The 17,187-nt window shown below is 37.6% G+C and overlaps 1 protein-coding gene across 1 annotated transcript in view; it reads left to right on the plus strand.

Annotated features, from left to right (window-relative positions):
- LOC136883315 (protein Smaug homolog 1) overlaps positions 1 to 17,187 on the plus strand; it is a 327,858-nt gene that overhangs the window by 227,665 nt on the left and 83,006 nt on the right. Inside the window, exon 12 of the mRNA XM_067155554.2 lies at positions 8,552 to 8,740. Coding sequence (XP_067011655.2) covers positions 8,552 to 8,740 — 189 coding nt within the window. The remainder of the gene's footprint in view (positions 1 to 8,551; positions 8,741 to 17,187) is intronic.

The raw sequence follows: 17,187 nt of genomic DNA on the forward strand, positions 1-17,187 counted from the left end.
GCAAGAAAACGTGATTGAAGCTTTAGAAAACAACTTTGACAACTATAATCTGTACAGAGGGTACATTCAGCAAATTTATGGATGGCGTGGAGGGTTCAAAACACCGTCTGGAGCTGGGAAACGCATCATAATTTTACACATCGGAAGTGAAGAAGGATTCCTTGACGGTGCAGAACTTTGTTTTATTGGCAAGAAAGGCAATGGTGATTACCACAGTGAGATGAACTCGACTCATTATGAAGAATGGTTCACGAAAGTCCTGAGTTTATTGCCTCAAAAGTCGGTTGTCGTTATAGATCAAGCTCCATATCATACGATGGTCGATCCTTCATCTAAAAACCCGAACATGTCATGGCTGAAACCTGAAATTATATCCTGGATAACATCAAAGAATATTTCACTACCACCTGGAGTTGACGATTATAACAAATTAACGAAATCAGAGCTGATTGTCCTTGCCAGGCCTTATTTTCAAACACCGGTAAAGAAGCTGGAACAACTGACTAAACGACTTCGACCAGATGTACAGCTTGTTTGGTTACCAGTGGCCCATTGCGAGCTTAATCCAGTCGAGCTCATTTGGGCTTACGTAAAAGGGAAAATATCAAAAACAAATATGGCTAACACATTAGAAAATGGTAGAGGTATGGAAGCAATTAACGCTTTATGCCGAGAAGCCTTACGTTTCGTCACCCCTGAACTCTGGAAACAATGCATTAAACACGCTAAGAAAATTGAAGACCACTCCTGGGAAAAAGATGGACTGTCTGAAAACGTCCCTTATTTCGAGCCAGTCATAATCAACATGAATGACAGCAGCACCGATTCATCGGAATACAGTGATTTTTCAGACGAAGAAAATTGATAGAATTAAATATTGTAAATATATGTAAATAATAATGCAAATAACTCTTGTAAAAATTGTACAGTGTGATGTTTCTAAATAAGTCAACCATTTTTAAACCTGCCTTTGAAGGTCCAAAGCCCTTATGAGAAAAGGTGATGGGAAGTGGAATTTGTAAGAGGAAATAAAATTAAAGGTTGAAAGTAAACGAAAAGCTGTGTTCGTTGCGCGCGTGATTACTACTGAACACGGCAACACTGCGCCCGATTTCACCACCCGGCCTGCTGTTAATCACACGGTTCGGCGTACACAAAACCTCCTTTCAATATTACTCTTCATAAATTCGGTACCAAACTGTACGGTTACAGTTGTTGTAGTTTCTGATAACCATGGCTGAGTGCTTCAAAACAAGCCCATGTTTGCTGTTGTACGTTTATCCTGGGCTGAGAAAGAGTTGCTTTAGAAAAATGATAAGAACTTTTTTCGGGGTGGTTGAAAAAAATTGCAACTGGAGTATTATACTACAAATACATGTGGTAATAACATATAAAAATTTCATTACCATCAGACAAGTAGTTTTCCTTGTATATATTCCTAAGTGAGCGCTTCCTAGAGAAGCCAAAAACCCGGGCAATATTTATTATAACCACAAATAAAAAATATTTAATGCACGTCGAAAACAATGTGTCTTATATACGCTAATGTAGAATTAAACAAGGAAAACATCGGTATAACTCGCATTGCAATAGGCCTATTGGTTCGTTTGTAATTAAAGCCTAAACTCGAGTGTCCGTAATAAAAAATCCGACAGTAGGGTCGAAACCGGTCCCATTTCTAATTACTATCAAATAAGAATGTAATCACTACATTTCTTTCTCTTATGTATTGAATAGGTTGAACCTCTTTTTCAATTATTTAATTTTTAACGTATAGTAAAGAGGCGGTCGTTTATTGTCAACGAGTTTTGTGTGTGCGTGCACGTGTGAAAAGAAGCAGCGTGGTTACCAGGGTAGTTGCCAGTGGTATCCATTAACTTACTGTTAGGCCGCGAATGCAAGACAACCCTTGAGTTTTCACATGAGATTCTGAGAAAGGGAAAGTCTTTGATTCAGAGAAATACGGTATCATTCCAGAGGTTTCTGTGGCAAACACTTCAGTTTTCTTCTTCAAACGGCGTGACCTAACCTAACAGTATATGTATCATGAAGACATATTTGAAATGTATGTAGAGAAATGATATCCTCCTCACGAAAAATTTACATGTAAATAGCCTTTCCGAAATTTAACTAGACGCGAGAAGATATGAAGTATCCTTTGAAACCAGTCATGTACTCGGCCATATCTTGAGGTGTATCACATTCTTACTTAATTTCCGTATATAACATTAAAATTAAGATATCGTTGACTTCAGTCTTTATTTTTAACGAGTTAACAACTGCTATCGGCAACGTTATTTATGCATTTATTACGAAAACTTGTTATCCTCTTTCATTTCAAATTTTCTTTAGAGAACAGCAGTCGACGAGTATTACTAATAAACTCCAACATCACCTTTGAATGTCAACGAGAGAGCTCGCAAATGCACAAAGTGAGAAACCTATACGATACCATACCGAAGATGATCGATCGCATTTTGTTGCAAACGTTTCAGTTTTCTTATTCAAACAGCGTCACCTGGCCTAACTTAACTGTACTATGCTTATGATGAAAACACACTTCAAGCACCAGTAGAGAAATGATAACCTTCTCGCTATAAATTTTCATAATAACCTCTCCGTAATTTAACCAGATGCGAGAAAATATAAACTAACCTCTGAAATTAATCATATCTTGAGGTGTATGCCATTCTTACTTAATTGCAGTATTTAGCCTCAAAATTAAGCGGTCGTTTCGTCGGCCTTTATTTTTAACGAGTTAACGACCGTTATCGGACACCTTTTTTACGCATTTAATACGAAAATATGTTCTCTTTCATTTCGAATTTTCTTTTTGGAACAGCAGTCGACGGGTATTACTAATCAACTCCGACATCGCCTTCGAATGTCGGCGAGAGAACTCGCTAGTGCACATAGCGAGGAAACGATGCCGAAGGTAATCGATCGCATGCAATATAATCGCTGGGGTGCATAAATATCGGTAACGGAAAAAAATCGTCACTGTTTAATCGCTCGTAATAATGGATGCATCAGTGATAAAGCTCTCGTAACTGAAGGACGATACAGTTTAATATAGGAATTTTGAAGGGGCAGAAAAAAAGTCGCTGTAACGGAGTTCTCGTTATATGCCGTACTCGCTATAGCGGACTTCTACCGTATATAGATAAGAGTGCTAGTATTTCATTTTTACTCCAGTCTATTTCTGTTCCCTTGTAGGAATACACTACAATCTCTGCTGTTAAAAGAGTATTAAAATTTTGCTTTTTATATGTAGATCTGCTAAAATGAAATGTAGTCTTTCAGGTTCAGTATTTTCTTTTGTTGTTTGGAATTGAACCAGTGAGCGACGTGTAGGAGCGTTTGTAACGCTGTAAAATTCCACATGTTCATTTGATGATAATAATAATAATAATAATAATAATAATAATAATAATAATAATGTGGTGCATAGCCTCTGAAAAGGCTTGGTGGTGACCCAGTGCAGATGTCTTAAACGCCCAGTTCGATGCGAGGGGAATTAAGAATACGAGGAAGTTAATTCCGAGAATTGAACCGGGGCCACCGGACCAAATCATTCTACCCATTTAGCCATAAAGGACTTCAATTTTTTAAACCTGCAGCTACCATTTCCACTGATTAGGTGTTGAACATCGGCAGTGGCAGAAGCCAGGACAGTAAGTTTTGAAAGAGCATTGACAACACAGCAAGCTACTCCGGTGGCTCAAAACACGGTTTGACGTTCACTAAACTATCGAAAATGAATAACCCAAGTCTAGTGGTAGCCCACGTCTCGACCGCAGCAACATCTCCCTTGGTAAGTTATTCCAATCCCTAACTCCCCTTCCTATAAACAAATATTTGCCCCAATTTGTCCTCTGGAATCCCAACCCATTGTCTTTAGTATATCCCTAGAAATCTTATAAATTCCAGCTGCTTTTCTAGCCTTCGACTTTTGTATCTTACTGTAAATGTCATTGTTATCATAGGTAAATGTTAATACTTTTTTTAGCATTAGTCACGTCCTCTATCTGGACATTATCCTTGCAGCCAATAATCTTTCCACACTGCTGACTGAATACTGTACTTCTGCCTTTTGAAGATCCTCACATACACACTCCCCTTGTCCATTAATGATTGCTGGAATATCCTTCTTGGAACCTGTTTCTGCCTTAAGGTACCTATACATACCCTTCCACTTTTCATTAAAATTTGTATGACTGCCAGTTATGCCTGCCATCATGTTATCCTTAGCTGACTTATTTGCTAGATTCAATTTCCTAGTAAGTTCCTTCAATTTCTCCTTACTCCCACAACCATTTCTAACTATTTCTTTGCAGTCTGCACCCCCTTCTTAGTCTCTTTATTTCTCTGTTATAATAAAGTGGGTCTTTACCATTCCTTACCACCTTGAAAGATACAAACCTGTTTTCACGTTCCTCATCAGTTCCTTTAAACTCATCCCAGAGACTGTTTATATTTTTATTTATAGTTTTCCACCGATCGTAGTTACTGTTTTGAAACTCCCTCGTGCTTGCTTCATCATCCATATGGTACTGCCTAATAGTCCTACTTTTATGACCTTCCTTTCTATCGCATTTGTTTTTGCCTACGACAAAAACAGTTTCGTGATCACTAATACAGTCTGTTACTTCGGTTTCTCTGTAGAGCTCATCTGGTTTTACCAGCACCATGTCCAGTGTATTCTTCCCTCTAATTGATTACATCCCTTTTTGAATCAGTTCCTTCCCATATTAACTTATTTGGCGTTTGTTGGTCATTCTTCCTGTCGTTTGCATTACCTCCCCAATTGACAGGTAAATTGATATCTCCTGTTACAATCACATTCCTTTCCATGTCCTTTCCCACATAGCTGATTATCTTATCAAATAATTCTCAATCAGAGTCAGCGCTACTCTTTCCTGATCTGTACACTCCAAAGACATCAAGTTGCCTATTATCTTTAGAAATGAGCCTTACACCTAGAATTCCATATTTGTTATCTTTAACTTTTTCGTAGCTTACAAATTCTTCTTTCACCAGAATGAACACTCCCCCTCCTACCATTCCTATCCTATCTCTAGATACACACTCCATTTCTATGAGAAAATTTCTGCATCCATTATATCATTTCCCAGCCATGATTCAACTCATATTACAGTATCTGGTAAGTATATATCTATTAAATTACTTAATTCTATTCCTTTCTTTACAATACTTCTACAGTTCCAACACTAACATTTTTATGTCATCTCTACTTGACCTCCAGATCCCTGTACCCTTATCACTGATCTCTGAATGTACCTCCCTATTACCCTTCTAAACAAATTTCCTAACTTAAGTGTACCACTGCAGTTTAAGTGAAGGCCATCTGAGCGCAGATCCCTATCTCCTACCCACCCATTAGGATCTAGAAACTCACTCCCAGTTTCCCACATACCCGCTCCATAGTCATTTAAATCCCCAATCACCTTCCAGTCAGTATCCCTCCTATACAGTATTCCACTAATAATCTCCGCTTTCTTAAACTTCACCCGTGCTCCATTTACCAGATCCCACACATCCCCAACTATGTTGGTACTTACACCAGCTTGCCTTACTTTGTTGGTACCAACGTGAAACACTACCACCTTCTCCTTTCGCTCCTCCTCCTCTTCTACTTTCTTCAACATCTGCCTCTACCTAATTCCTGGATAACACTATGCACTGTTTCCCTTTCTTCCACACACTTTCCCCACATGTCTAACAGTGGAATCCCCTATGACCAGAGCCTCATCACTACCCACCTCATTTGATCCCCTCTTCTCTTGGTCAATCCTATCTTTCTCTACAGCTGCAGAAGCTACTTCCTCCTCCCTTTTCTCTCCCCCATGATCCTGTTCCACCTGTCTTTTCCTATCCTCTACTCTACATTTCCCTTTCCTTCCTTTTCCCTTCCTCCTACTTCTACACTTCACAGCAACAGTTTCCTGTTCCTCATCTTCCTTCTGTTGTTCTACCTGCAGTGATTTGTATTGATTTCTCACAGGCACCTGTCCTGAATTCTGATCCTGAATAGAGCCCTTATCCTGCAATCTCCTTCCCCTTAGAATATTCAACCACCTGTCTTCTACAATTTCCCCCTTTCCTTCCCATCCCTCTTTTATACCTACTTTATCCTGTACATTGTTTGAGGCAGGCCTACCTTCCTTCCTGTCTTCTGAGAGAATCCTAATTATCTCCCTCAAACTCTCCAACTTCTCCCTCATACTCCTTAATGCCTGGCTTCACCCACACTTCCTACACTGGCACTTCTTTATGCTAAAATAAAAATAAATAATTTTTATGTGCAAAAAAAAAATGAAAGGAAATAAATATTGTCTAGGATAGTAAACAAAGATCACACGACAATAAGGTAATTGGTATACTACTTAGTCGTACTATGTTTTTATGCTACAACACCCTAACAAGATAAAAACTGCCATTAATTACTGAATACCGAAAGGAATAAACAAGAATTACACAATTCTAAACTGCAATTAAACCTGTCCTAATCACAACAGAATTCTAGTAACAGTTTCTACAGATACATCTACTATACTACACAAATATTTTACAATAGAATAAGCATGCTAATTTCTAATAAGATAACTACAATACACTACAATAATTTTAAACTGTATTCAGCCTATCCCAATTACAATATGTTATTACTAAGCACAAACAGAAATGATGATTGCAAGTTTGTATTTTGCAAAGATTACCAACAAAGCTAAATGTGTAGACAGATTATTGTTAGTACTATTTTATCCTACTATGCATACCGTATTTACCCTACAATTCTTAACTGAAATGTGGTTATATGATTTTTACAGCTGGCGGGATGATTATTATTTTCCCTATTACGCGAGACGGAGAGTAGTAATCTGCACCCTTAGCTACAGCTGTGATTACTCATCTTCTTTTTATCTGAAACTGTCTGGCTACACTCCTTGGACAGCCTCATTTGTAATGAGCACCTGATAGATGGGATGAAAAACATTAGCCACAAACTTAAAATAAAACAAGTCCTTATGTTTTGAGAAAGAGATTGGTAAAGCTGCATTGTATGCCTTCAGTGGTGTAAGGGTACTGGTTTGTCTCCTCCTTAAAAAACTTAATTCTTGAAATGCCCCCCTTCCAACAAGGGTAGTATTGTAGAAGAGACTGCCCAATTTATTCTTCTTGTAATGTAGCCACGTGATTTCCCTCCAGTTCAGCTGGTCGCCATTGTTATTAACCCATCAGTGTTGCAGAGGGCTTTCCAGTAGTGAAGCAAAGTCAAGGAACTAATTTCCCTGCATTTCTGTGATTATGGATGGCTCTTTTGCATCATGTCTAATCATCTGTGCCCAGTCATGCATGTGTTCAATATTACCTTTAAACTTTCTCTATTTTTCTCTAATTCTATGATCTGTATCACTTTCCATATGTGTATGACTGGATACCAAGGATTTGTGGTCATATGTATCAAGGGTGGCTAAATCCTGTATGGTTCCCATGCATATGGCTGCGACATGACTTTTTATTTTGTCTAACACACGTATTGGGAAGCATTGCTACATGCTTGACTGCTGCCTTGACATAAATCATTAAGAAATCATACAGACAGGATCTCCTGTAGAGGGGGACATAACGCTCTATAAGCACGCATAAAATACCCTTTAGAGTGGTGAAAATTGTTTTAATCACAGCCTGACCGAGCTGGATAGCTGCAGTCGCTTAAGTGCGGCCAGTATCCAGTATTCGGGAGATAGTAGGTTCGAACCCCACTGTCGGCAGCCCTGAAAATGGCTTTCCATGGTTTCCCATTTTCACACCAGGCAAATGCTGGGGCTGTACCTCAATTAAGGCCACGGCTGCTTCCTTCCCACTCCCAGCCCTTCCCTGTCCCATCGTCGCCACAAGACCTATCTGTGTCGGTGCGACGTAAAGCAACTAGCAAAATCACAGCCTGCTGGACATAAACACTCTTTATACACCCACAACCATTATTTTAGTGAATCAACATACAAAACCTGTCAGATTTTTTATTATATTTGAGATTGGGATTAGTGTAGACACGCATTCATCAACAAGGCATACTTGAGAACACAATTTCAGCCATATGTGGGGTTAATGCACATTAACCCATCCATCCACCAGTTATTTCAACCACATTAGCTAGAATATAATGCATTGGAAAAATATGACTTATTTAAAAGAATGTCAATATGAATTAAATTGGCATTTATAGGCACAATAAAATTGGTGGATTATGCTAAAAAGGGGCTAAAACTGGTTTATATCTTAAGTCTAGGTTTCTGTATACAGAAATAAAATAGGCAATTCTCATCCCTAGTTACCAGATTTATCAATTTAGAAGTTTTGTAGAATAACTTCAATTACAGCTTAATTACTATATGTACTCTGTTTTAGTTTTTTAATTTCTTACTCAGTTCATAGTAATTCTTGAAATTAGGGAAATTCGTCATTATCTTGATGTGGTTTGTCTGTGACATGTTCTAATATTCTTATACTTTTCTTCACTACTTAGCCTGATGCTCACACCACTCTTCAGAGAACTCGTTCTGCTCCACCAAAACCAAATCACTTCTGCGGCCTCAAATTCTCCAAATGTCCACCATCACAGGAGGCCAATGCTGTCACAGACCCAGAGATAAACTCTCGCCTCGAGTCGCTGTGCCTCAGCATGACTGAACATGCCTTGGGCGGCTGTGGAGAGGTATGAACTAATGTCCATTTTCAGCGGGGAATAACATAAGTTATGAGTAAACTATTGGATGAAACAAGATCAAAAGTGCTGTACGAGCTAGTCTCTGATAGAAAGCAGCACTGGGTGTATATTCATGTATCCAAATGTTTATAATCTTGTTTCATCCATGGATAAAGAGAATAATGCTTGAATATGCTTTGTCTACAAGATGTGATCTGTTTCAAGATACCAACTTACACAATACAAGTAGGTGTATTTCTTTTACATTGATGATTCTGAAGTTATGCTGTATTCTTTATAATAATGGCTCTAGTCATGTTGGGTAAGAGTTGTTGCTGCTGGGCTTCACGTCATTATTTCTTCCTTTACCTATATGTAGGGGCAATGCCTGAGTTTTAGCGTGATAAGAGACATGTTATGTTTTTAATTCTGCAAGAAAAATTTTGTTCCATGTTCCATAATTGTGTCAAAATGTTCTGCCTCATGCCTGCAATTTGTTGATGGATTACCTGTAATCTCAAGTTTGGAAGTTACCATAAGATGTCAGAGTTGTTGAATATTCCATTCCAGTCATTACAGTGAATAATGCAGGGTACAAAGTTGACTTGTTGAAGACTGTTGTTTAGTTTCCTGAATTGTCCAATACGGTGCTCCTTGCCTCCAGTTTTATTTTCCCTACTGCTTGTGGGATCTCTTGCAGGTTTAAGAGATCACTTCAAGAAATTTCTGGTAAGATTTCTTTCATTTGCCCTTAATGAATGCAGAAAATATATTGTCTCTCATATTTCATTTGTTTTATAATTTATTTACTTTTTAAAATTCTCAGTCATTTTCATGATTACATACTTTAACATTCTGTTTCTTATTATATTGTTACTGGATGTGTTATATCAGATTATTTTATTTTTGCTGCCAGTCTTTTCTCAGAAGCCCAGGAGCAACAAATGATTCATTGTGTATATTGGATTCAAGGTGTATAGTATTTTACTATCATAAGACTGAATATGAAGTGGTTACTAGATTTCTGAAAGCTGTATTTTGTGTATCAGACTTGATCTCCTGTATAAAGTGAGAATTTGAATTTTCATTTAAGGCAGGCTTCAGTTTCATTCACTTAAAAGTATATGTAATTCAATTTTTCTTAATACTTTCCCCCCTCGCTGCCCTTCACTGCCATTAGAAATTCTTTAAATGAACGGCTAGGTTAGCATTTACACGTCGAAGTGGAGAACCTTGCATTTGGTGTGTTCTCGGTGAATATGATGCTCCCAAGTTCACTCAGGGTTTTTCCCCCATCTCCAGTTATATTCAGAGAATATTTGAAAGATGAAGCAAATGTTTCCATTTATGCATGCCTCTGAATTTTCATGTTCCATCTTGGTAAATGTTGTTGCTGGCAGGACTGTGAGGCTGGCAGTTTTGAGGAATGTGTTTTGAGTTTCAAGAAAATGTAATAATGTTATTGTGAATGGTCCTGTTTATATGTTGGTATAAACGGTGTCACTTTGTTGGGAAAAGTCTTTGCACTAGAATTGACACACCAGTTTCTAAAGACTGAAAGTTAAATTTTAATGAAATAGAGAGTAGGTTGTAAAATTGATGGCTATAGGTATCCAGACTTATGTTATTCCCTGTTCAGTTTTTTATACATGCATCTCACTTTTTAAGAAAATAAGTAATATTATAACAGTATAATTCCTGACAGGATCAGACGAAGTGTGTGCTATTATCGAGAACTTTTTAATTCATTATTTAACAAGTAAAGAGATGAACTTCTATTAAGATGACAAAGAACAAACAATTTTTTCTTCTACTTTTTTACTCTCTTGTATGGTTTCTGATCTCAAGGAAACCTTGATGTGTAAAAATAAAAAGTAGTAATGATGATATCCTGTACAAAAATTACAAATTACGTCAGTACAGGATGGAGAATTATCATCAATGGACTGATCGAAGATTTTTAGTTTTTTCATTTCTTTGTTCTAGTTTATTCTTTATATGTGACGAAACTTAACTGGATTAAGTTAAGTTGACTTGTTTGTGGTGTTAATGTAGAAATATTGTAATAGAATGATGGAGGTTAAAATTTTTAAAAAGGAAAAATTCATTGGAAAGTTTAGTTTCCAAGAAAGAATAGTGTAATCTTGCTGCTTCAACTTTTTGATTGAGGTAGCAAATACATTTTTCTTTTTTCTTTTTTTTTTCTTTTTTTTACATGCCTTGAAAAGTTGAAGATGACCTTGGGCATGATAGTTACTTTGCTTTATTGAATGAATGCATATAGTCAGTACTGCTGTAGGAGTACCAGGTGTATCCCTTTTATTCATGTGTATTTCAGTAATGGCTTCAGAAAAGAGAGTAGTTTGGTGCAATATTCTTCCATGTTATTTTGGTTATTGTTGATTGTTATGGTTGATTTGAAATTATTTTACTATATGGCAGATAATGTTTGAATGTGTGAGAGAAACCTTTCATTCCTATGTTATATATCCATTTGTATGATGCAGTTGAGAAAGGTTATTTCAAAAATGATTAGGCATTGGTTAACACAAGTTGGAATGACTTAGAGCATCTTTTTCTGCAGCTTCACTGCTTTTTTTGGTTTAGCTTTCAGCTCCCTCAGAATTGCCATTGGTTCATTCCTGTTGAGTGCTGTCATCCTCACCCTCCTTATGCTTTCCCTACAACTTTCAGACTGTTTATCATATTCAACCATCACTGTAAAAGGGGGTAACACTCTTTTGAATACAGAATTATCTTCCATTCTCATATGTACAAGACATTTCATTGTTTGAGAACTGAAAAATTATTAGCTTTTTCCATTCCCAGTGGCAGTTCATGATAGAGCCACACTAAAATGTTCAATATATAGCGCTATCATATCATCATTCTCCAACTCCACTTTCCTAAGTGTGGTATAAAAGCACTTGCCACATCTTATCTTCATACATTCTTTGTTCTTAATCTTCTCACATGAATTCCTTTTCCTCCACCTCTGATTAAACGTTGTTTATTCTCATTGTATGTCCATTCTGTTGTACTCTTATGCCTCAGTATAACATTGATGATAGGAATCTTCGTGCTGAACACAATTTGGTGCATGCGCAATATCTTCAACTGTGCAGTAAATGTTCTAACTGGGTGGGTCATCAAATGGTCTGTATCTTTCCTATTTACTTCAATTCTGATCTTCTCCCTTCTGGTCTTTTAATTCATAGTTCTGTTGAATCTCATTTCTGGTGCTTGAAATCTGCTGAGGTTTTTGTTCAGTAAGTATGTCTCCAAGCTTTATCTGAGAGTTGGTACAAAATACGTGTGATGCATAGTTATTTTGGCTTTCTGGAGTGTTTTGCTGTCCCAAGGGAGCTTTCTAATTTGATTGTATAAGTTAAATACTTTCTGGATCCTGTAGAGTATTTCCTGCTTGATTTTGTCTTTTGAGTTTATATTTCTGAGAAACTTGAAGTGGGAAGCTGATTCTGATTTGGTTCCCTCCAAATAGATGTTTAAATTCATTCGTCTTCTGTTCATAATTCTATTATATATAGCACAGTAAAAATTATATTAATAGAATTGTGTACAGTCTTAATAACACAGTAACATAAAATATGGTATTGCCGTATGTAACTGCACATCAGTAAAAATATTATGTTTGATACAATTCTCAGAACACAACACACCACGAAAAAATGTGAAATCCCTCCCCACTTTATACACATTCGCACATCACCTGAGCTGTGCTACATGCAGTCCCAAGCTTGCGTGTTCACAAATATTGTCCCTCCCCAACCTCCACTCTTGAACAGCAGCCAGATGACGGACACATGGTGGAGCGTGTTCAGTCCAGCACGTAGAGCTTGACAAAACGACCTACTAGCAGTTCACTATGCATAGCTTGACCAGCATTTTGCTGACAGTAAAGTTATACATATGTAATGTATCTTACATATGCATATATTTAAGGAATGAACATAATTTTCTATAAAGGGCAAAAACTGAAAAAATATATTTCAATTTTTCCTTTAAAATAAATTGAGGGAGGGCTGCAACCATGCAATCCTTATGAAATACTTGTTAATATTTCTAAATAAACCTTTTGTGTCCAGCTTTTAGATAGTAGAAATTTGTTAAAAGAACAATAAAAGAAATATTGCAGTCTTCAAGGCTGTTTGGATTGCTGCTTATGCTTGAATACCTTATAATAGCTTTCAATCTCCTCTTGATTATTCATATACTAAAAAGAAACTACTTTTCATCCCCTCCCCAGCCAGATTTCAGCCAGTCTATGTGCGATGGTACTATACTTGGCTAAATATAACCTGTGTGTAGGTAATAAAGCTAAGCTAATGTAAATCACTTGCCAAATATCTTGAAATGAAAGACTTATTAACTAGTTCACTTCAGAGTTTGATAATATTACTTTGCTGCTTGAGATGTCTTCTTTACCACAATACTGAGCTCATAATTGCATTTACTAGGAGAGAATTTGAACTAACAACCAGCTGCTCAATTTAAATTTTTCTAAACCTGTCCATGTTATATTTTATAATTCTTTTGTTATGTTTAAGTGAAACTTACCTCGTTTTAATCAGGATTGAAAATTCTTTTGCTATATGTCTTGGCCTTGGATGCTGATTGGAAAAACACTTTGACTGGTTCTTGGTTCAAATGAGGATCAGAATGTCAAGGATGCTGTAATTATAGTTCCATTGCAGTACAGTATGTCAGCAGAAAATCATGACCTAAGCTGGTGGGGTACCCCCATTCTGTGGCAACCATGATAAGCACATTCTTGCTGGTCTTCTTCAAATTCAATCTGTTTTCTTCAGTTCTATTGTTGCCCTCAAACGCCCCTGCTTCTGCTTGGCTGATCCAAGTTGACCCTGCCAGTTTTCCAACCAGGAGGACAACAGTGTTACCCATTAAGAAGTTTTCTCACTTAGCACATCGTAAATTCAAAGTCCTGATTCACACCATATTATATTTATATAAAAATACCTCGCTTATCGCGTCACAAATTTTCACAATTACCGCTTACTACGATCATATTTTTTTTTCTATCCCTGAAAATGTTCATTGTTATCCCATGTGAAAGGAATGTGATTTCCAACAGATAAAAACCTGCACTAGAGCAAGCTCGGGGAATGTTGCGCGATAACTGGAAAAGGCCTTGAATTCCTGAACTTGACAGGGTAAATTACACTTTTGGGGAGAAAGCCATTAGCCTCAGTAAAATTCACTTTTGCTTGCTGGTTTTGCAGTATTGCTGAATAACCCAGTAAGCCTGTTTCTGCTTGTATTTTGCATTCCATTTACAAATTAGAAATTAATTCTGTGTTGAGTGATAGAAGGGTAGCAAATATTTTTTGTGTGATAGCCTACCTACGGATTAGGAACATAATCATGTGAAATTGACTAGCATGGTGCATATTTGTCTTATGGTAGCCCAGTTACGGCTGCTGAAAAACTTGTGAAATCGCTTGCTAATGAAGACAAAATTAAAATTCAGAAAGTGGACAGGCATCTGCTTCTTTCACAGTAGTATGTATGTTGAAACTCGCACATTCGATTTTCGACTAGTTGATCGAGATATCGCATCCAAGATGGCAGTCAGTCATTCTCTCGCACATGGCAGAGTTTAACCTCCAAATAATTTGTGGTCGAAGAGTGTGACCAGGAAACAATGTTTAATAACCCACTGTCCGAAATATAAAGCTTCAGCTAACATTTGTGATCTGCAATAATACATTGATGCTTTTATGGGCCCTGGTACAAATGTTTTCATATTTATTGTCTGTTGTTTTACAAATCGTGTAATACATACACAATTTAAAATGCACATCATAGGTAAAACATTTCATATTAATCTGTATTGAAGAGCAATATAGTGTAAAACAAAAGCTAAAGGCCACCTATTCAATACTGTTTCTTGTAACCTTTAAAAAGTTACATGTATTTGTTGAAACTAGTTTCTGGTCTTACCAGAGACCTTCATCAGTCAAAATCAAAGTTGGCAAGATATGAATATAGATAAAATGAAGGAAGCATGAAATTCAATGCAAAACAGATTTGAAAAACATCACAAACACATGTCCTGTCAAGCTCTCAGCTTTCCTCCAATTTGTACCTCTCAGAAAACCAGGTGAAGTACTAAAATACCAGCACTTAAGGAATCTTCTAGAACTCTGCTCAGCCGGAATTGAAAATGTCCTCCTGTAATTCCGGTCCTTTTTTGCAGCTGTCCACAATTTCTTAGCCTCCTTGTGTTCTAATGGGAAAAATGCAGCTGAAAAAGGAGTGAATATCAATGCCTTCTGAAAACATTTTGCCTCAGTGTATGAATGAGCTAGATTTAGCACATTTCTCCAAAGTAAATCGGCTTGCAGATTCGTTGTGTCATTAATAATTTGCTGTTTGCTCAAGTGCTGGTATTTTAGTATTTCACCTGCTCGTCTGTGAGGTGCAGTCTTCAAATTGGAGGAGAGCTGAGAGCTTGCACAGGATATGTGTTTGTGATTGTTTTACATTGAAAGATATGAAAAACAAAGTAATTTCATGCTTGCTTCATAATAATATTCATGTCTTGCCTTAACTTAGATTTTGACTGATGATGGTCTCTGGTAAGACCGAAACTAGTTTCTACAAATATGTAACTTTTTTAAAGGTATTAAAGAGGTGGAAACTTGTCGCATTTCGTTTTCCACTAAAATGCTCTTGTCAAAAAAAAGAAAAAAAAGCAGTCAAGTGTTTACATATATCTGTTGATAGTTTTTATTCGTGTATTCAATAGTATGTTTTCTCACTTAACATTTTCTCTTTCCTCGTCCCATGCCGAAACGTCTTAACAAGGTTTCACTGTAGTTGTTTTGGAAGTTGGTTTTTTCACCATCCTGCAGACATGTCCAAACCAATGCAACTGTCTAATTTTATCTTTATGTCCAGTTTGATAAGAACATGTTCTGAGAGTTCTGCCAGCAGTCTAAAAGCAAGTTGCTGAGAATTGTACTTCACATTTGCAATACCTCAAGCTTACACTGATTTGCAGCTAACGGTATATAGGTTTTGGAACCGTACAGAAGCATTGGAAAAACAGCACCATTATAAACCTTCTTTTCGGTCTTAAGGCTGATGGTTTCTCTTTTCCACAAACACTACCACTATAAGCTGAGAAATGCTGTATGGGCACTGTCAGTCTGCGCAGTGATATCACTTCAGTCTTTGAGGCCGAGGTTGGGGAACAGAGATATTTGAAACCATCTACTTGTTCATTTATTTCACCATTTAGAGCATCTGGCTCCATGGCTAAATGGTGAGCATGCTGGTCTTTAGTCACAGGTCAATTCCCGGCAGGGTCGGGAATTTTAACCATCATTGGTTAATTTCTCTGGCATGGGGGCTGGGTGTATGTTTAGTCTTCATCATCATTTCATCCTCATCACGACGCGCAGGTCGCCTACGGGAGTCAAATCGTAAGACCTGCACCTGGCGAGCCGAACATGTCCTCGGACACTCCCGGCACACACCATACGCCATTTTTTACCATTTAGAGCTAGCACTTGAGCAAACAGCAAATTCCTAATGACATATCGAATCTGCAAGCCGATATACTTTGGAGAAATGTCCTAAATCTAGTTCGTTGCTAATATCCTGCAATTAATGACTGACCTGTTGCCATAATTTTCATCCTTGAACAGTAGCCTATTTGCAGTTACTGCTATTCTGTCTTCCATTTCCATAATCCAAGCTATAACTATGTACGGTACACAAAAATTATCTCCAAACTAGCCATTATACAATCAGGTAGTATAGTGCTATATATAACAGTTAAAAACCTATCAGGAGATGTGGCTGCATCACTGGCTTGCACTATATCTTGAACTGTGCAGGGGGGGGGGGTTAGCTGGGAGCAAATCATCAGATGTTCTGGATGTTGCACAGCACCACACTCACACTGAATGACCTCATTATCTGGTAGGAGGCCCAATCTCTGTCCATGTACCACTCTTCTCTCAAGACGACATCCCAGCTGACTCCTCTTGTTCCTATGTCCTCTTTCACTTGGTCCAGCCATCTCTTCCTAGGTCTTCCTACTGGTCGTTTTCCGGCCACGACTGTGTGTAGCAATTGTTTTGCTGTCCTTCCATCGTCCAATCGTTTGACATGGCCAAACCCTTTCAAACGGGCCCTTGTCACTTTTTCATTCAGGGATGGGTACACACCAGCTTCCTCCCTTATTCTTTCATTCCTTACCCTGTCCCTTTTTGTCTTCTGTACCATAGTACGTAGGAACTTCATTTCTGTGGCTTGTAGTTTGCTATCCACTTGTTGGGTTGTTGTGCAGGTTTCTAGGCCATATGTTAGTATGGGGGTGAAGTATGATTGGAATAGAATCTGCTTTGATCTTAAGGGAACTTGTTCGTTCCAGAGGAGGTTCCGAACTTGATGGTAAAACTGAG

The sequence above is a fragment of the Anabrus simplex genome, chromosome 11, assembly GCF_040414725.1.
Source record: "Anabrus simplex isolate iqAnaSimp1 chromosome 11, ASM4041472v1, whole genome shotgun sequence".
Lineage (NCBI taxonomy): Eukaryota > Metazoa > Arthropoda > Insecta > Orthoptera > Tettigoniidae > Anabrus > Anabrus simplex.